General features: G+C 56.1%; 2 protein-coding genes across 5 annotated transcripts in view; one reads left to right on the forward strand and one right to left on the reverse strand.

The window, feature by feature from the left end:
• The first annotated feature begins 924 nt into the window (after positions 1-924).
• On the forward strand, positions 925-17,895 carry ABCC2 (ATP binding cassette subfamily C member 2). The gene is made up of 32 exons (XM_035544728.1): positions 925-966; positions 1,182-1,355; positions 1,804-1,929; positions 3,471-3,605; positions 4,023-4,145; positions 4,493-4,548; positions 4,966-5,197; positions 5,537-5,709; positions 6,131-6,308; positions 6,694-6,948; positions 7,434-7,499; positions 7,953-8,090; positions 8,258-8,404; positions 8,676-8,760; positions 9,019-9,085; positions 9,252-9,378; positions 9,575-9,751; positions 9,876-10,043; positions 10,360-10,546; positions 11,393-11,525; positions 11,970-12,075; positions 12,373-12,592; positions 13,043-13,197; positions 13,720-13,875; positions 13,978-14,177; positions 14,756-14,882; positions 15,297-15,398; positions 15,493-15,636; positions 16,196-16,354; positions 16,581-16,747; positions 17,164-17,358; positions 17,766-17,895. The coding sequence occupies exons 1-32, from the start codon at positions 925-927 to the stop codon at positions 17,893-17,895; spliced, it is 4,650 nt and encodes a 1,549-aa protein (XP_035400621.1).
• Positions 17,896-19,067: 1,172 nt separating this feature from the next.
• DNMBP (dynamin binding protein) overlaps positions 19,068-20,278 on the reverse strand; it is a 32,644-nt gene continuing 31,433 nt past the window's right edge. For 2 of the 4 annotated variants that reach the window (XM_035544603.2, XM_035544425.2), the window contains one exon: positions 19,068-20,251. In XM_035544603.2, the coding sequence (XP_035400496.1) occupies positions 20,066-20,251 (186 nt within the window). In that variant the 3' untranslated portion in view covers positions 19,068-20,065. Of the gene's footprint in view, positions 20,255-20,278 lie in introns of all 4 variants that reach the window. The other 2 variants (XM_035544514.2, XM_035544363.2) reach the window with 1 other exon arrangement.

Consider the following 20,278-nt stretch of genomic DNA (forward strand, 5'->3'; position numbering starts at 1 on the left):
TGCTCCTCAAAAGCTTGCGTGACAGAGCAAATCCTGTTCTAGCCTTAGGAGAGCACCATCCCCACCTGAGCCTACACCTCCACCTGTCTAAGTAGCAGGGTGATGACTTAGTGGCAGTCCCCCTCCTCAGGAGTGGTCCCGTGGCTGTCTCAGATACTGGGGGTTGCCTTAGAATGGAGATGGAAAGTGGTTTGGGTTTTGTGGTTGGCCGACTGCTGTAACCCACAGCTGCGTGCTCAGTGAGCACAGAGATGTGGGAAAGGGAGAAGAAAAAGGAGAAACTGGGAAAATCTCCAGGATCTGCCGGCAAGAGGGTGGCAGAAGGAACCTGGATCCTGGGGGCTTGCAAAGGCCACTGCAGCAGGAGGACAGCTCAGCTGCCACACTCGGCAGGTTGGCAGGTCTGGGCGCTGCTAGTGTCCTGGGCGTCCCTGCTGGTGGGGCATGTGAGGAAATGCTCCTGAGGCACCAGTCTTTGCTTGACTTTCTGGCAGCATTCAGCAGGCTTGTTCTGGAAGGAAAGATTTGTTGCACCAAGGCAGTTTCGTGGTTGTGCACAAGCCTGTCTGTGTACACCGGCAAAGGCTGTGATTTCAGAGCAGTGGCCGTCTTGTGCAATGACTGCACTGCAGAGCCTGCGGTGGCTCTGTGACAGCAGCTTCCCTTCCTTCTCTTTCTTGGGGCTTCCTCTTTTTCTCTTCGCTGGGGCTTGTGCGGTTTTCCAAGGCCCTTTTGGTCACTGCTTTGGTCTGGGGCATTACGCAATGGCATCAAGTTGATAATTAACTGTGTGCCATCAGGGATTTTATCCCAACACCAGCTGAGGGTGTGTGGGGACTTTTATCCCACGTATCCACCCAGGACTTTCACAACCGGGCAGAGCGAGGAGAAGGAGCTGCCGTCTCGTCTCTCCTGAACCGAACCATGTCGGCAGCCCTGGAGAAGTTTTGCGGCTCTGTCTTTTGGGTGAGTGGCTGCGTCGGGGCCCCCATTGCCTGTCAGGGCAGGATGCTCAATGGAAGGGGAGAGCAGTAAATCGGGAGAGCTGGTGTGGAGGACTGCGGCTGCAGTGGGATGGAAACTGGGGGTGGGAGCCCTAGAAGTTCTGGCTCTTGTGCTGTGAGCCAGGTGAGGGTCAAGCGATCCCGAGTGACCTGGCTGGCTGTCCTTGCCGTCAACAGAATGCCTCGTACCTCACTCGCCCGGATGCTGACCTGCCGGAGTGCTTCCAGAAGACTGTGCTGGTCTGGATCCCCCTTGGCTTCCTCTGGGTTTTCACTCCATGGCAGCTCCTGCCCATGTGCAGGTCCAAAGAGAAGAAATCATCTCTGACCAAACTCTACATCTTCAAGCAGGTTGAGTGGGGCTGAGGGCACGTGGAGGGCAGGCTGGAGCAGCCTGGGATGAAGGGGTGCTGAGTGGAAAGCCTCTGGGTTGGGGTCAGGTGAAGAATGGACAGATGGGAAGTGTAGGAGAGAGGGAGCAATGGGCTGGGGGTACCCAAAGGGAAGCCCATCATGAGGTGTATCTGGGACAGAGGGGATAATAGGGCTGGGATGCGCAGGAAGGGCTTAGGTATGTGTTGTGGCCCTCGATCCTGCGGGCTCTTGTGCTCTGAGCTTAAAACGATGGCAGTGCTCCCATGGAAGGGCCCTAGAAGGCTCTCCCAGCCAGGTATGGGTTGGAGGGGTGCAATGCTCTATGGGGCTTGGTGCTTTTCGCCCCGTTGTGTTGTCTCCCAGTGGTGCCCAGTGCACCCGCTGGGCTGGGTCTCCCCTCACGACTGCTCCCTTCTCCGCACAGGTGCTCTCTGTGCTGCTGGTGCTGACGGCGGTGGCAGAGTTGGCGCTGGCATTTCTGGAGGACACAGGGCAGGACTCCCCGCCAGCGGTCCAGTACACAAACCCCAGCCTGTACATGGTCACCTGGGTAAGCGCTAGCTGGACGTCGTCACCAAAAAGTCAGGATGTGACTGCAGGGACGAGCAGCAGAAAACTTCCATAGCACGGGGATCAGGGGGAAGCTGTATCTGCAGGGAAACGGCCGGGGAGATAGGAGCCGGGGAGATAGGGGCCAGCCCTCAATATGTGTGGGAGGTACCCAAGGGAATAGGCTGAGGGTGGGTGTCTGGCTGTGTGGTGCTCCCTCCTGTTTCCTTAAAACTGGGATAGACACGGTGCCTGTGGCCGTAGCTGAGCTTTCTGCCAGAGGCCTTTGTGACCCTTCTGCTTTAAGGAAGGCCCCAGGCAGGGCAGGATGGGGCAGTGAGAGCTCTGCACTGGGCATAGCTATGGGCAACGTGGCAGCCGGGCTGAGCACATCAGAAAGGACTTGACTGCTCCTCAGCTAAGTGTTGAGGGCCAGCCCCAGAAACTGGATGCAAAACACTGTGGATTTTTTTTTTTTTTGTAACACGTCTCAAGCAGGCACAACCTCCCAAGGGGTCTGGGATCAGCTGTGCCATCCATAACCAGCCTCATGCCCTGCAGCAGCAAGGGCCCCAGCTGCGTGTCTCAGCAGCCGGGCTGAGGGGTGAAGCTGCAGTAGGGTGAAGTGTAGGTCAAGGAGGGAAGAGTACAGGTTTCACAGGGCTGATAGCACAGCATGAGCATCGGTCCATGGCATGCTGCTCTGATATCTCAGTTTCTCGTGTGTAACCACTGAATTTTGTGGGAAGAGTTGAGAAGTGCTACAGAATTCCTAGGCAGAAGAGATTTGTGATTAAACTTTTGTGATTGAAGTTTTGTGATTAAAGATTTGGTTTGTGAGTAAAGATTTGTGAGATGGGTACTCTGGGAAACTAAGGACATAGAGACTGTTAGCTTGACAGAATATGCACAGAAGTAGCAGATATCTTGTAGAAGTTATGGGCTGTTCTAGCAGTCTTAACAAAGCCATAAAACTTAGGAGCTACACTTACAAGCAAACATAACACCCCAGTTTGCTAACAATTGCTCTTTTATCATGTCATTTGATTTTGCATGCTAAGTTTATGAGAGATTTTAATCCGAGGGGACTGCCCAGAGATACTGCCCTGCCTGGGTCTTTGATCTGGCTTTAACACCAGGTTTTGAGGGAACATTCAGGAGACAGAGTGATGCTCAATATCCACTCCTCGCAGCAAGTCTAAAAATCTAAAAAGAGAAGTAGTGCACTGCTGTATCATCAGGGTGCCTTCAGACCTTGTTGGTTTTTTTGTTTGTTTTTTTTTTTTTTTGTTTGTTTGTTTGTTGTTGTTTTTTTTTTTCCTATATGGAGTTTGATCTTACATCTTTCTGAAATAAACCTTTGCCCTGTGCAATTAAGTCCGAAGCTCCTATAGGACTGGCAGCGAGCTCAGTGTCTTCAGGACAGTGAATCCCAGAAGACCGTGTGTGACCATGTCCTGGGACACATGCCCCAAAGACACGTTTAAAGGGCAGACCTAGTCTTGCTGCCCTGCCTGAAGCTCAGACCGATTTTCCTTCTAGTTCCTGGTCCTGCTGATCCATGACACACGCCGGTTCTGCCTGCGCAGGGACTCGGGGATACTTTTCTGCTTCTGGATTCTGTCCCTGCTCTGTGGGATATTACCGTTCCAGTCCCTCGTCCGGAGAGCACTGCAGGTCAGGTTTGGCAGGAAGCTGCGTGCTTCCCAACAGTCTGGTTCTGCCCCCAAAGAAAGTCCCTGCAGACTTCATCCCCTGACAAGCCCTCAGTGGTATCACTGGGGTCCCAGTTGCCCTAAGAACCCTGGGGGACTGGAAGAGGCCCGAAGAGGAATTACTCTTTAAATTCATCCACTCCCTTTGAGGACGCATAAACTCTCTGGGATTATTTTATCCCCTTTTGGACTTCCAGGAGGAGGTCAGGGAGAAGGAAAGAGGGGTGGTGAAGGGAAGCTGAGCCAGGGACCAGAGCAAGTTTTGCAACTGCTCTGTTGGGCCTGCCCTGGTTCACTGTACTGGGGATGCTCTGCCGCTGAGGGCCTGGTGGCTCTGAGACAAGCCCCAAGAGTCACCCTGGGCTCCGCGTTCTTGCAGGACTCAATCTCCGATATGCCGAGGTTTGTCCTTTTCTTCATTTCCTACGGGCTCCAGCTGCTGCTCTTCCTTCTCTCAGGCTTCTCAGACGTTGCCCCAGAAGCAAAGGAAATTACAAAGAAGGTATGAGGTGCAGGCAGGCGTGGGTGTGGGATTCGGGGTGTCACATCCCAGCTGGCTTTGTGCAGGGCAGGGTGGGCTGCCTCAGGCTGCACAGATGTCTGTGTGAGGCTGGGGGATGTCAGCAAGGGGCACAAGGAGATCTGGAGCCTGCAGCCTGGGGCACATGCACGTGTCCCCAAGGAGGAGGCACTTCTGGCTGTGAGGAGGGGTTCCCTGGGGCTGGAGCTGGCACTGCTGAAACCTCTGGGGTTCCTTAAGGGTTGGGGTGCCAAGGCAATTCTTGTCAGTACTGTGTTCTCAGCACTCATGATGCCCTGTTACCCACTTCTCTTTGCTTTGTACCCTAGAATCCAGAGGTGACAGCCTCCTTCCTGAGCTCCATCACCTTCGAGTGGTACAGCAGGTGAGCAGGGCTCCACGGGAGGTCTGGGCTGGCGAAATGCGGGGGTGCTTTAGGGCTGGGCCAGAGCAGAGAGAGATGTCATTTTCGATGCTGTCTGTGCAGCCTGAGCTCAGACCCTTCCTGCCTTGCTGTGCACTGGTACCTGGTGCACTGGGCCCAGCCTGCAGGTAGCAGCAGTCTGCCACAGCTGGGACATGTGGCACAGAAGTTGCACAGCTGCTTGGGAGCAGGAGGTGAAGCTGCAGCCATACCAGGCTGCGTGAACATGAAGCAGGGGCTTGGCTGCAGGGAGCTGGGTTTGTTGTTCTTCCCTCTGTCAAGGCCAGACTGGGTGTGAAAGCTCTCAATTTGCAGCACGGACTCTCATGCTGGTGTAGTGCGGGAGACTTGCTAAGGGGAGATTTCTCTGCCCCACAGGATGGTTTACAAGGGCTATCGCAAGCCCTTAGAGATCGAGGATGTCTGGGACTTGAAAGATAAAGACAAGATACAGGTTATTTACGGTACTTTTGAGAAGAACATGAAGACTGCGGTGAGGAAGGCCCAAGCAGAACTGGAGAAACGGAAACGCAAGACAAGACAGCGGGAAGGTGACCCAGAGCACGGGAATAGTATGAGCAAGGCCCAGAGCCAAGACATCTTGGTGATGGTAAGTCCCTTCCCTCACCTGTGGGAATAGTGTCAGCTCCCTGTAGCCCCAGTGCTGGGTTTTCCCCACTTTGATTCTGCAGGGCCATTGGCAAGGATAGGGTGACCCATGACAAAGTCTTTCCAGTCCTCAGGAGATCCCCATATTTTGAGAGACCAGGAAAGTCTCCATCCTCCTGCCCTACAGAAGGACAGGAACCACCCTCAAGTCTGCAGTACAAGCAGCTCCTTCATTCAGGATAACCTGGTCTGGGGGCTGTGGAGCTGTCCTGGAAGCATCCTTCCAGGTGCAAGAAGCCACACAACCCACCCATTTACTTCTGTGTCATCTTCCCTCTAGGAGGAGAAGCAGCCAAAGAAGAAGAAAAAGGGGGACAAAGGCCCTCGCAAGGATTACCCCAGGGGCTGGTTGATGAAAACTCTCTGTAAGACCTTCTGGCAGAACCTCCTGCTCTCAGTGGCTTTCAAACTGGTGCACGATGGACTTGTGTTTGTCAGCCCCCAGCTGCTGAAGTGAGTCATTCCTCTCTCCCTGTCCATGCACTCTCCTGACCTCGCACCCAGCCCCACCACATTCCCTTGTGCACAGCTCCAACCCCACCACCACAACACACACACCTCTCCCAGTCCCACACCCTGGTGACATTTTGCGCCCTCGGCAAAGATAAGAGGAGGTCTTGGGTTACAGTTTAATGAAGAACCGAACAGATCTGAGCTGGCTGCCAGCTGCTAAGGATGAGATCTTGCCCCCGACATCCTTCAAAATAGTCTCCCTGAGGCGGGGGGCCCCAGCTTGCTGTGTGTCGAGCCAGCTGTGTGGAGCAGGGTCTCTGTCACTGCCCTTGTGAGGCTGCTCTCCCTCTGTTGGTCTGGAGCATCCTGCTTGGGGCTGTCTCAGGAGGGTGAGTGTCTCATGGCCCACTCTGCCCTCCAGGCTGCTGATCGCCTTTGTGTCAGATGAGAAGGCATTTGCCTGGCAAGGCTACCTGTATTCCATCCTGCTCTTCCTGACAGCACTGATCCAGTCCCTCTGCCTGCAGCAGTACTTCAACTTGTGCTTCCATCTTGGCACAAACGTGCGTGCCAGTCTCATCGCTGCCATCTACAAGAAGGTTGGTATGGCCCTGTCACCACCCCCGGTTGGCTTTCTCCCAGCTGTGCTGGGGAATCTGGCATCTGTTGCCTGCCCAAGCAACCTGGGGTAAACTGCATATTTGATGGCTAGCAGGGACCAAGGAGAGGTTTCTGTTCAGAGCAGTGCAACACCTAGGGCAGCTGCCCCTGGTATTCCTGTCCTTAGACGTGTTGCTTTGCTCCCAGCGTGTCGCTGGTTCCCCCTGTGCAGGCAGCGACGAGAGCACCCATGACCAGCAGAGAAGCACCAGGAGCAGTTTCAGCCTGGCCTGCTAGTACCCTGCTAATGCCCCGCTTCGTGTCATTCTGCTGGCTGCCAGGCTGCTCCCACAGCCCTGCAGTGACTGTTTTTTCTCTTTCCAGGCACTCACCATGTCCAGCGCCACCCGCAAGGAGTCCACGGTGGGAGAGACCGTGAATCTGATGTCGGCCGATGCCCAAAGGTTCATGGACATGACCAATTTCATCCATCAGCTGTGGTCATCCCCCCTGCAAATTATCCTGTCCATCGTCTTCCTCTGGGGAGAGCTGGGCCCCTCTGTCCTGGCTGGCATCGCAATCATGGTGCTGCTCATCCCCATCAATGGGTTCCTGGTTGCTAAGGCCAAAACCATTCAGGTCAGTGGTGGGGGCAATATTCTCCCTGTCCTCCCACTCCAGAGGCCTGCTCTTGTTCTCCCCACTCCTTTTCCACGCTCCCCTCGCCTGCCTTGTTATGCTGCAGATCTTTCCCAGGCTAGGAAGTTTGACTTGGGCTGGGGGGGCTGTAGCTTAAGCCAGGGGGAGATGAGCACCTGAGATAAACAGGAGGCAGGTGAGATCTGCTTTGCTATCACAGCTGAACTTGAACAGGTCTGAGTGCAGCCTTGAGGACTGAAAGCAAGATGTTACCAACCATAAAATAAAGCTTTAGCTCCTGCCTCATAGCAGGGTGCTGTTTTTACCAGGATGTCCAGAGTCCCAGGGAGCCAACATCCAGCTTCGTTGCTTCTCTGGGTTCTGGAGTCCCCCCTTCTGTTCCCTGGGGCAGCCCAGGTGTATTTCCAAGGGTGAGCTCTGCCTGGTTTAGATGCTGACATGACCCGTGGCTCTTCTCTTTGTAGGTGAGGAACATGAAGAACAAAGATGAGCGCATGAAAATAATGACTGAAGTCCTCAATGGAATCAAGGTGAGCAGTGGAGTGCAGACCCCTGAGAAGCTGCTGCACCCCTCTTCTTTGTGCACTGTACCAGAGGCAGTGCACCCCAATAACCCTACAGCATCAGAGTTACTGTCTGTCCTGGGGTCTCTGGGGTGGCCAAGTCTCAATCTCTAAATTCCCTTGTGAAAGGCTGGCTGGGGAGGAGCCCTGGGTACTTGGAACAAGACTTACATTACAGGAAGGGTGTTCCAGGGATTTCCTGGACAGCCATGGTGGTGAGCATGGTGCCGTGGTGGCAGAGGCTCACAGTGACCTGTGAACCAAGGATGGGGAATGGGAATGCTGTAGGAAAGCACTCTGAGCCATGGGGAAAGCAGTGGGCAAGCAGGCTTCTGAGCAAGGTGCTGGCTGCCAGTGAGCTGGGTGTGAGGGTGGGCATTGCCGAGAGGCCAGCACCTGCTCACCCTGGTTGGCCCACAGATTCTGAAGCTTTTTGCCTGGGAGCCCTCCTTTGAGAAGCGAATCAATGAGATCCGGGCACGTGAGCTGAAGGACCTGCTGAACTTCACGTACCTGCAGTCGATCTCTATCTTTGTGTTCACATGTGCCCCCTTCCTGGTGAGTGCTGAAGGGCCTGGGGAGAGCTGCACCTCCCTGGGAGCTGCGCTTGGGCTGCGTTCGAGGGGGTGGGAGAGATGGGGAACCTCAGCTGGAGTGCAGTGAGGGGGAGCAAAGGGGCACCCAACCACACTGATGGTGGCTTTCTCTGCTGCTACCTGTCCCAGGTGTCCTTGGCGAGCTTTGCTGTCTACGTACTGGTGGATGAGAACAACGTCCTGGATGCGCAGAAGGCCTTTACTGCCATCTCCCTTTTCAACGTGCTGCGCTTCCCCATGTCCATGCTGCCCTTGGTCCTCTCTTCCCTGGTCCAGGTCAGTGCTCACGCGGTGCAGGAGGGTCTCGTGGTACCTCTATCCAAACCAGCACGTGGGGCTCGGATGTGTGATGGATCCGGGCCCTGGACACCCAGGGACATGTGCACAGGACTGGCAATAGGGTGGCACAAGACTCGTGTGTATGACACTGGCTTGGGGCTCAGAGGTGGGGGCTGCTGCTCAGGTGAGGGTTGTGTATATGGGGTGCTCTTCTCATGGGGCTCCTGCCAGCGTACCCAGCCATGCCATCCTCTTTCTGCCGTGACAGACCAATGTCTCGACGGAGAGGCTGGAGCGGTACCTGGGTGGAGAAGAGCTGGACACCTCAGCTATTCATCACGACCCCATTTCAGGTGGGCAAACCTCCATGTTAGTCCCTGTGGGTCATGGGCTGGCCCAACCCTGCCCACTGAGCAGTGGGGCCATGGGGCAGTAGGGGCTGAGCTAGTTTGGAGGTTGAGCTATAGAGGTGGGAACTAGACGGAACCAGGTGAAGGGCTGTGCAGAAGGTTTTGAGGGCTGTGCAGGCTGGGTTTGGGGACATCTGGGTTGGGATCAGGGACGAGGCAGTCCAGAGCTTCCTCAGCCCTGAGGTGTCTTTGTGTTGACAGGCAGCGCTGTGCGTTTCTCGGACGCCACGTTTTCCTGGGAGCAGGATGGCAATGCTGCGATAAGAGAGTAAGTGCTCTGTGTCATGTGGGGCCAGAGGGGTGGGGAGAGGGTCTTTCTCCCTTGTATACTGTTAGCTGGGGGTGGCAGTCGCCTCTTCACAGTGCTGCTAGAGGTGCACCCCCCTGAGATGCTCCTCTGGTAGTTCTGCTTACTCCACACTCTCGTCTTGCAGTGTCACTCTGGACATCGCACCTGGGAGCCTGGTGGCTGTGGTGGGCGCTGTGGGCTCGGGCAAGTCTTCCCTGGTGTCAGCCATGCTGGGGGAGATGGAGAATATCAAGGGACACATCAACATCCAGGTGAGAGGAGCTGGCTGGCACAAGGGGCTGCGGGGCTCGCAGGGGGCAGTGAGGCAGGCACTGGGTGACTGTGCAGCCTCCCAGGTCAGGGACCAGGCTGGTACCAGAGGGGCTCCAGGACAAGGACAAGCTGTGGGAGGTGGCCGTGTTCAGGCTGGTGCCCTGGTGACGAACCTCTTCTGTGTCTCTATGCCAGGGCTCCCTGGCCTACGTCCCCCAGCAGGCCTGGATCCAGAATGCCACGCTGAAAGACAACATCCTTTTTGGGTCAGAGCTGGATGAAGATAGGTATCAGCAGGTCATCAAGGCCTGTGCCCTCCTCCCAGATCTGGAACTGCTGCCCGCAGGGGACCAGACGGAGATTGGAGAGAAGGTATCAGCTCTGGGCACTGTAAGGAGAGGTGGGGGTGAATAACTGTGGGGCAAACACAGGCAGCAGAAGAAAGAGCCATATCCCTGTGCCAGCCCAGGGCTCACAGAGGTCCCTTCCGTTTCAGGGCATTAACCTGAGTGGGGGCCAGAAGCAGCGGGTCAGCCTGGCCCGGGCAGTGTACAGCAATGCGGACATCTATGTCCTGGATGACCCCCTCTCTGCTGTGGATGCGCATGTGGGCAAGTACCTTTTTGAGCACGTGCTGGGGCCAAAAGGACTGCTGCAGAAGAAGGTGAGCACTTGTGTCCTCCTTTTTGGGACTAGGCCAGGTAGAAATGACCCTGGCACTGTGTTGGCCATCCAGGGAAAGCTGGGGTTGCTTGCTTAGGACAGAGAAGGGATCCCTCAGCTTTCCAGTAGGCAGGAGAGTCCTTGCGGATCCCTAGAGGGGTGTGGAGAAGTGAGGGGTGCCCTGTGTCCCCATAGACAGGCAGTGATAGATAGAGAGGTCCCCAGCTAGAGGACAGAGAGCCTGCAGGGTGAAGGCTGGGCGGCAGGGGATGTTCTGATGCTCACTACCCTCCAACTGCAGTGCCGCTTTATTGCAGACACGGATCTTGGTGACACACAGTATCAGTTTCCTGCCCCAGGTTGATAACATCGTGGTGCTGGTGGCAGGAACAGTGTCTGAACACGGCTCCTACAGCACCCTGCTTGCAAACAGGGGGGCCTTTGCCCAGTTCCTGAACTCCTATGGCAACCAGGAGGAGGAGGCTGCAGAGAAAAATACCACAGGTAATGGGAACACTACTGAGCAGGTGAAGGGGCCGTGTGTGTGTCTTGAGATTGTGGAAGCCCCATGAGCCTATTCATTACTCTGACCTGGCTCTATCCAGTCCAGGCCCCAGCTGTGGCTGCTGTGTGTCATTCCCAGCTGCCCACAATCAGCAGCTCAAGGGCTTTCTGCCAAAGAATTGCATCCAGGTATTACTGTGAATAGCCACCAAAGGATGTCTAATGTTTTTCTGTCTTTTTAGGTCATTTACGTGTATAGCTCCCATAGTTTTATGTGGCAACAAGCTGTACACTTTAACAATATTGGGGTGAGAAAGATCCTTTAGTTTATTTTGAACGTGGTGTTGGATAACATTTCATCTTTGTCAGCTCCCCCAGTCCTATGGAAAGGAGTGGCACCAGGTCAGGTAGATGCTCGCCCTGCCAGCTCAGCCCTGGGTAAACACTGATAACGCAGTTGTCCAGCTGAAGCCTGGCTATTCCCAGTTTGTCCCCACAGGATCCATCTCTCAGCTCAGAGAGGTGCTCCTAAACTGGAGTGACACGGCCTACCGGGTCCTGCACCTGCTAAACTAGCACAAATCTCTGCGGGAGAAGTCAGCAGCGGGAACTGACTCTGTGCAGGCCTTTAGCTCTGCTTTCCCTGACAGCTCTCCCTCCACAGCAGATTTCTTCCTCCCCCTGCTGTGGTGGGGCTTGCAGCAGGGTTGGAAGGGGTGTGATGTGTGGCTGGAGGACGCAGTCTGAGCCTGGAGCGTGGGGTGGAGATGAGTGCAGTAGATGTGTGGTGTATGGGATCGTCTCCTCAGTGCCTGACCCTGCCTTCCTTCACCCCTGTGTCTGTAGCTGTTGTTTTAGAGGAGGTTGAAGAGCAGAGTGATGAAACTCTTGAGCCTTGTGTGGAGGAGGGGCCCGATGATGTGGTGTCCGCGACGCTGAAGCGAGAGGCCAGCATCCATCGGAGAGAGTTTGTTCGCAGGTGGGGACTCAGCCAGAGCCCTCAGCTCTCTCCCTTGGCTCCTGCATTGCTCTTTAGGAGACCAGGGGGCCTGGGGGCTTCACTGGGGGATTCTAGCAGAGAAGGGACTGGAAGCCTTCCTGTCTGCTTCTGCCACCACCAGCTAGGCTGGATAAAGAGCATCTGATCTTGCCTTTACTTGCATCGTTGTGTCACAGCCTCACCCTGTGGTCTTCTCTGAAACTCCTTCTGCTGGGCTGGTTCTGCTTTTGGAGCCAAGGGCTCTGATTTCACAGCTGCAAATGCCTAGGGCTTCCACAAAGCTCATTCAAAGCTGTGCAGGTCAGGACTTTTATCCCACGGGGCTCCAAGGCTGGTGTCCCAGTGCAGCACAGGGCTGGACCCCCAGGGGAGTAGGAGCCATGCAGCACCCTGTGACTAACGGTGCCCCTCACCTCCCTGCAGCCTCAGTACAAAGAGCACCAGTTCCTGGAAGAAGTCCCAGGAGGAGCCCCCTAAGAAAGTGAAGGGCCAGCAGCTGATTGAGAAGGAAGCTGTGGAAACTGGCAAGGTGAGGAGAATGGCAAAGGGGTAGGAGGGACAACATAATGCCCTGGCTCAGTCCTGTAAGACCCTGGCTGTGGCCCAGAGAAGCCAGCTCCAGCTTTCTGTGGCCCCACTGCAGCCAAGTGGCACCAAAGGGGCAGTGCTGCCTGGAGCTGGTGGCCGAGGTGGCCCTGGCTGGGGTACAGGCTGCTAGTGCAGGGTGGTGGAGGGAGGACGTGTATGGGAGCAGCACCGTGGGCAGTGGGGGAGGAGAACCGAGGCTGTGTTGGCTGTTCCTGGCTGGAACTGAACTGGTCCACAGGTGAAATTCTCCATGTACCTGCGGTACCTGCGTGCTGTTGGCTTGGGGTATTCTTTCTGGGTTGCCATGGGCTACATCGGACAGTACGTCGCCTACGTGGGGACCAACCTGTGGCTCAGCGCCTGGACTGACGATGCAGAGCGCTACCAGAACCAGACCTACCCCGTGCAGCAGCGAGACCTGCGGATCGGCGTCTTCGGGGCACTGGGGGTGTCACAAGGTGAGTGTGAGAACACAGGATCCGCTCACCTCAGTGATGGGGTCCAGCAGGGATAAGGCCTTCAAGGCCTGCAGCCAGCAGTGTCCAGCTGCCTGCCACAGCCTTCCCTCCTGCTCCTGTCTGGACTGGGTACAGATACGAGCATGAAGTCAAAGTAAACTGACCCAAGAAGACTGTGTTGCCCTCTTATGTTGAGGATCGCAGTCCTTTACCAGTTTGGAGATTGTGCCAGTGCACACGGCCTTCCCAAAGGGTTAGTGTTCTTCCCCTGTGGTGGGACACAGTTACTGGGGCTTTCCAAGAAGATGAGGTGCAAGATTGTCACAGAGGATCACTGTGGAACATCTTGATGCCTCATCACTGCTTGATGTGTCCCATGAGCCAGAGGGACTGACAGGGGGCCAGTGTCACACGCAAGCTGGTGCTGACCACCCCGTGCTCTCCTTACAGCTATCTTCCTGCTCTTTGCAACTGTCCTGTCTGCTCACGGTGCCGTGCGGGCCTCCCGGATTATGCATCAGCGACTGCTCAGCAACATCCTGCGTGTGCCCATGAGCTTTTTTGACACGACCCCCACTGGCCGCATTGTGAATAGGTTTGCCAAGGTAAGAAAATCCCCAAAAGGAGGTGTTTGTTCTGGCTGGTCTGGAGAGCGTTGGGTAGTGGCACATCCCTGCTGAAGTTCAGCACTGCATAAGTGCGTCCGAGTTGGGGCCTGGAAGGGAGTAGAAGGTATGGTGGATGCATGGCTGCCTATGAGGTAAACCACATCCTGGGCTGTATTTACTAGGAGGAGAGTGGACGGCAGATCCCAGGAAATTATTTTCTCTTCTGCTCGGTGCAAGGGAGGCCATGGCTGGATATTATGTCCTGTTTTGGGGCCACCTGGTCAAGAGGGATGTAGAAAAACTGAAGAGTGTTCTAGCTGGATACCCAGCTAGAAGAGGGATGATGGCCAGCTGGAGACCTGGGTACACCTACGTGGACCTGGAGTCAGCCCTGTCACTCTTTGTTTCTCATGAACAAATATGTGTGTTCCTCATGAACCATATATGTGTGAAATCTTTGGATCCCTTCCTCTCTCTGGGGTCACTGACTGTTTTTCCCTGCTTCTTTTTACGCTCTAGGACATCTTCACAGTAGATGAGACCATTCCCATGTCCTTCCGCAGCTGGCTCTCCTGTTTCATGGCTATCATTAGCACATTGCTCATGATCTCCTTGGCTACCCCATTCTTCACTATCATTGTCGTTCCCTTGGGCATCTTCTACTATTTTGTGCTGGTGAGTAACTGGGGCCTGAGAGAAGCTTCTGCCCTGCTTGGAGCAGTACCCTTGTCACTGCCGGGGTTTGTGCTGATAACTGAGCTGTGTCCCTCGTTTCAGCGCTTCTACGTCTCCACATCACGCCAGCTGCGGCGTCTGGACTCTGTCACCAGGTCTCCCATCTACTCCCACTTCGGTGAGACAGTGTCAGGCCTTTCTGTCATCCGGGCCTATGGACACCAGGAGCGGTTCCTAAAGCACAATGAGAGCACAATGGACATCAATCAGAAAAGTGTTTACTCCTGGATTATCTCAAATAGGTGAGTTTGCTCCTTGTGCCACAGCACTCTGCATCCAGGGGCCTCTGGTCCTGAGGTAGGTTCCTGAGATGCTGAAGTCTTCCCTCTTTATCTCAGGACATGCTCTGAGGGTCTGTACTGGGGGAGCTTGGGATAGGACCACCATCTGTGGGAAGGAGACCTTCTAGGGTGACTTTTAAATGTAGAGTATGGTCCCTATAAAGTATCAAGAGCCTGGGCAGGTTGGTCTGTGCTGCTGAGGACTGCGATGCTCTTGCTGGGTTCTGGGAAGAAGCTGACGCTTCAGGCCAGGTGGGAGTGTGATGGGGGCACTGCCTGCTGCTGGTGTGTGTCTGGCTGGATGCTTTGTGTGTGCGAGGGTTGTGCAGCTGGGGCTCCTTTGATACGGCATTACCAGCACTGGAAGTTACATGTGAGACACAGGGACTGACAGATGTGATGGAAGAGCTTGCAGAATTAGTCACAAACAACATGCTGTGTAGGGGCGGGTACCACATGTATGGTGAGCTCAGGGCTGGATGCTCAGGGCTGCTGGTGGGATGCTGGTCTCACTGGTGGGCCGTGCTCTCCCTGTGCAGGTGGCTGGCCATCCGTCTGGAGTTCGTTGGGAGCCTGGTGGTCTTCTTCTCTGCACTTCTAGCTGTGATTTCGAAAGGCACTTTGGATGGGGGCATCGTTGGTCTCTCTATCTCCTCCGCCCTCAATGTGAGTCAATGAAGGCTTTTTCTGTCAGGTTTCTGGGAGCAACACCCTGATGGCTCTGGGCTGGCTGCGGGATGCTGCCCTGCATCCAGCTCTGACACGTGGGGAGGGGATTAGCTGGGATCTCCCTGCTGGGGAGGACAATCCCTGGGAACCAGTTCGGAGCCAGGAGAGCACACATCCCAGTGTGAGGGATATGCTTGATGCCGTGGAGAGGAGCACATTCTCTGTGGATCAGAGACACTGCAGGAAAGCTTTTGAAGGGCTGGGGAAAGGGGGCTATGGCTGGTAAGAGGAAAGATAGGGGCTGCCAGGGATGCTCGTGCCCAGGCTGTGTCCCTGAGCTGTCAGCTGTCGGTGGGAGGTGGTTGTTCTTGGGTCCCGCTGAGCTTTGTGTCATCTGGTGCTGCCGTGCAGGTGACCCAGACACTGAACTGGCTGGTGCGGATGTCTTCAGAGCTGGAGACGAACATTGTGGCTGTAGAACGGGTACATGAATACACGAAGGTGAAGACAGAGGTGAGGAGACCAGGGTGTGGGCAAACACCGGCTGCACAGCTCGGTGCAAGCCAGGACTGCAGGGTGCAGCCCCCTAACACTCCTGTGCCCCCAGGCTGCATGGGTGACAGAAAAACGTCCGCCCCACGGCTGGCCCAGCAAGGGCGAGATCCAGTTCATTGACTACAAAGTTCGTTACCGACCTGAACTGGAGCTGGTTCTTCAGGGGATCACTTGCAATATTGAGAGTACCGAGAAGGTGAGGACCTCTCTGCCTGCAGTGCACCCTTTCCCTAGTGACTCTGAATTGAAGTTGGTTCTGCTCCCTTTGTTCCAGTCTGTGGACTGGGGAGGGATGGTGATGTGGATGTGCCTCCTGGGGACTCCAGAACTGCAGGGAAGGGACCAAAGGAGATAGTCTGGGAGATGGCGGTTGCAGATGCTTGCTCCCATGCCTGGGTGTGCTGACACTCTGTGGCTTGAGCCTGCATAAGCCCCACTGCTGGGGGAGCAAGGTTCATGGCTGCAGCCAGCACAGGCTCTCGGGCAGTCTGTGGTGCAGACAAGCCAGCAAAGCTGCCTATGGGGATGGCACAGAGGACCAAGACACGGGGAGGCAGACCCTGTCCGAACTGGATGTGGGGCTGGAGGGCTGCAAGGCTCCACACACCTTCCCATAGGAGTGGAGGGGGAACTGGCAGGAGGCAAGGGGGGACGTGCTGGGGAGCAGGGGGCAGGGAGGCCCACCACACCAAGAGAAGAGCACCTGCCCTGTTTTCTTCAACCCTGCCAACGGGTCTAAATACCTGCTTCCACAGGTTGGGGTTGTGGGCCGGACCGGGGCTGGCAAGTCCTCCCTCACCAACTGCCTCTTCCGGGTGCTGGAGGCTGCGGGAGGGAAGATCGTCATCGACGGGGTGGATATAGCGACGATCGGCCTCCACGACCTGCGCCAGAACCTCACAATCATCCCCCAGGTGAGCCGCATCCCACTGCTGCACAGCCTCCCCTGGCTCTGTGCCCTGGGCAGCCCATCCCCAGGTGCTGCGGAGAGCCCAGGGCCTGTGGGCATCCCCTCACCTCCGCCCCTGCCAGGCAGCAGGGCGAACAGCCTGTGGCCAAACTTGGGGCGGGCAGGCCTGGAGCCATCGCCTCTGCTGAATGGCCATGGCAGACGTGAACACGCTGTGCTGTCCCTGGCAGGACCCCGTGCTCTTTACCGGCACCCTGCGGATGAACTTGGACCCCTTTGACCAGTACACCGATGAAGAGGTCTGGAAGGCCCTCGAGCTGGCTCACCTGAAGGCATACGTGCAAGACCTTCCCGAGAGGCTGCAACATCTTGTGAGCGAGGGAGGGGAGAACCTGAGGTGAGCAGAGGAGCTGAGGCATGCCCTGTTCCTGTCCCTTCCCCTGGTCCTGGGAGAGAGGGTATGATGGCAGTGGTGGGGTGGGGGGCCTGAGAAGGTCTTAGAAGAGCAGCCCTCAAGCAGAGTGGGTGTGCGGGGATGAGGGCACAGAAGCTTCTGGGACTGAAGGTGAGAGAAACAGGAGTTAGGGCTGATCCTCACTGCCTGGGAGCCAGCCCTTCCCTGGTGGCCCAGAGAGGAAGACGCTATGGGACGTGGTGCTCGGACAGCAGATGACCAGCTGAGGCAAAGCCAGGGAGGGCTAGGCAGGCATGGTAGTGGGGTCAGGGTGGCGTGTGGGAGTGGACTCGCAGATGCCCTGCTGGTCCTCAGCACCACCTGTTTGCCTGGTGACTCACATTCCCCACCTCATCCAGCGTTGGGCAGAGGCAGCTCGTGTGCCTGTCCCGGGCCCTTCTCCGCAAAGCCAAGATCCTCATCCTGGATGAAGCAACGGCAGCTGTAGATCTGGAGACGGATCACTTAATCCAGACAACGATCCGGAGCGCGTTTGCTGACTGCACTGTCCTTACCATCGCCCACCGCCTCCACACCATCATGGACAGCAACAGGTACCATGGGATAAGGGGAATGAGGCTCAGGGCTCCTAGGAAGGGGAGGGAGATGCCAGCAGCAGGCACAAGGTTGTAGCTGGAGGGGCCAGGGTGGTTACAGTGCCCAGAACAGCAATATACAGAGCCTCCAGGAAAGCAGAACAGAGAATGGGAAGGACGACCATGTATTAGTGAGGAGTAACATTTTTGGGACCCTTTACAGCGACAGGTCGTAGTGGGGTTGTTGACACCACATGCATTTCACCCCCCGGCACAGGGTTGAGAGCCCTCACCTCTCTCCTGAGAGGTGAACCACCTAACGGGGTTGCAGAAGGAATGTGTGCCAGCGGGGCTGTAGTTCTGGTGCCAGCAGCACCATTGGCTCGGATTGTGGGAGCTCAGGTGTTCTTGTTCCCTGCTGCCAGGGTGATGGTGATGCAGGCAGGGAGGATTGTGGAATACGACAGCCCTGAGGAGCTCCTTCAGAAGCAGGGCATCTTCTCTGCGATGGCAAAGGACGCTGGCATCACGAACACTGAAACCACCACGCTGTAGGTGGAGCAGATGTAAGTGGAGTGGAGCAGCGTGCAGGTGAGCAGCTCCCTCCTGCTCGGACTCACCAGCCCAGCACCTGGATCTCCCTGCAGCTGGACTGCCTGGGAATTTGTGTTTCTGCAGCTGGGAAGTGAAGGGGAGAGAGTGGCTTCTCTGGCTGTCAGGGACAGAAGATATGGACCTGAGCTGTTACCCTTGCTGCCACACTCTGCCTGCTGTGCACAAGGGTCTGGAGCTGCATAACTTACCACAGTAGAGAGGGGAAAGTTACATCAGGCAGGGAGACCACAGCCCCTTGTGGGTCTTAGTTTTTCTGTTCATTATACCACGGGAACCCAGCTGAGAGATGCTGTAGCATTGTGGAATGAAATTTACAGTTTAATCTAAGAGTGAATGTTATAATTTTTTAATTATATTTGTAACCCTCTCGTCTTCCAACTAAAAGTCTGATTTTAAGATATGCTAGATAAGCCTCGGTTTAGCTTAAAGCCTGGCGAGCGTTTGGGGAAGCTGGTACGCTGAGCTCATGCAGACACAGATTGTGGGAAGTCCAAACCAAGTGGCACAGGTAGACCCAGGCCTCAGCCCCAGCCATGAACATGACAGGCAGTGGAGGTGGAGGAGCGAGGGCCTACCTGCCTTCTCAGTGGGTACAGCTCCCTTCGACTGTAGCGCAATGAACAAGGCAGTCCTTGGGGCTATTGTAACCACTACCTGGTGCTGGTGCACATAAGTCAGAGAGAGGTGGGCACATATGCACGCTACACTGCCCTGCACACACAAAACATGGTGCTTACTGTCGACAAACTCTCGACCTTTCTTTGTTCTTGGCCATCTAAGCCTGGCGCTGCAGCACTGATGGCTGTTGGCTCAGCATGCAGGGAGCCCGTGCCAGTGTGCGCTGCCTACTGGCCCAGACAGGTACAGCAGAGCAAACAGCAGGAGGGATGCAAGCCTCTCATGAAGACCTCTGCTGTGAGGCTTTACTAGTGCCTGAGCTGCAGCTGGCACGAAACACCAAGACAGAAGCATGCCGCACCCCACTGAGAGGGAAGTGGCCCTGCAAGATGCACGTGAGGTCTGTGAGCTCTGCTCCCGCCCTGCTCGCACAGCCACACACGCACCAAGCACTTCTCTCATCTCTCCTGCCACTTGCACGGGTGCTTCCTGTATACAAGGGCAAACGTTTATTTACAGAGCAGCAGTACAGGGGACACAAACACTGCCCCAAGGAGAAGGGAGCTTCCCTCCTTCAGGGCATGGCAGCAGCACATAAGACACGCCACCCCTGCAAAGGGCACCGCATCCCTCCCAGAACATAAGCACCATCTCCAGTGCCCTGCAGCAGGCACAGGTGAGGCACTCCTGGTCAGAGCCCCAGAACATGAGGCTGCAGGACAGCCTGTGTTTTGCCTTCTGCCCCGCCCCAGAGCAGCCCTGCTAGAGCAAAGAGGCGGGTCTGGGACACTGGAGGCACAGTGCTGACAATGGAAGACGGTGTTCAGGGTCTATGGCTCTTCTGGGAGCTGAGAACCCGATAGCCTGGACAACCCCCCAATAGGGGTTTCTAGTTCTAAGCTAAGAAAGCTCAGAGAGGCCCCAGCCCCTGGGAGACCAAGCGCATGGACACAGCACCCATCAGGGCTCTGCCGTGGGTGCTCCTGAAGGCTGGGCTCTGAAGCTGAACTACTCACAGCAATCCTCAGAGCAGCTTCCTCAGGCCAGCACAGATGTCCCACCCTGAGGTCCTGCACAGACAGGATAGACCAGGCTCCTGCTGCTGCTGAGAAGGCACTGGGAATGCATTCACAGGTTGCTTTTAACGCTAAAGATGGACTCAGCAATAGACTTCCACAGTCGAAATCCACAGCAGCTCAGCCTCGGTTGAGTCATTCCCTTCTGGGACATGGCCCCATGCTCTGCTCCCCGGCTCCTGGCTGGAGGCAGGAGGCTTGAACAGCACGGGGTGACAGCAACTCACCCCTGCCCTCAGGCAAGCCGCCTGCCCTGCCAGCCCACGCTTCCTCCTGCCCATGGCAGCCAGCACGATGGGGCTGGAAGCACTGCAGGGCTGCAAGGAGGCACAGCCTCAGCCCCCTGGCGTGAGCAGCGGAGGCTGCAGGGCCCCCGGCAGTCCCAAGGCACAGGGTGGGGGCTCCTGCCCCCTGTCTCACGTGTACTCCGTCTTCCGGATGTAGCTGGAGGGCACGTAGCCCTGCTTGCCGTGGGCCTCGGCCAGCCACCACTCTCGATTGCCTGTGATGTCCTCAAACTGCAGGATCCTGAGTCTCTGGTTAGCTGACACGCTCAGCTCGTTGGTGTTTCGGCCTTTGAAGGTGTAGAGCGCGTAATAGACCTGCTGGGCAGAGGGAGGCGTCGGTCA

This window comes from Cygnus atratus, chromosome 7 (genome assembly GCF_013377495.2).
Source record: "Cygnus atratus isolate AKBS03 ecotype Queensland, Australia chromosome 7, CAtr_DNAZoo_HiC_assembly, whole genome shotgun sequence".
NCBI classification, from domain to species: Eukaryota; Metazoa; Chordata; class Aves; order Anseriformes; family Anatidae; genus Cygnus; species Cygnus atratus.

Coding starts and splice junctions, on each gene's coding strand:
- ABCC2 (XM_035544728.1), top strand. CDS start 925: ATGTCGGCAGCCCTGGAGAAGTTTTGCGGCTCTGTCTTTTGG. Junction 4,146..4,492: donor CAAAGGAAATTACAAAGAAG/GTATGAGGTGCA, acceptor TTTGTACCCTAG/AATCCAGAGGTGACAGCCTC. Junction 13,876..13,977: donor TCTTCTACTATTTTGTGCTG/GTGAGTAACTGG, acceptor CCCTCGTTTCAG/CGCTTCTACGTCTCCACATC.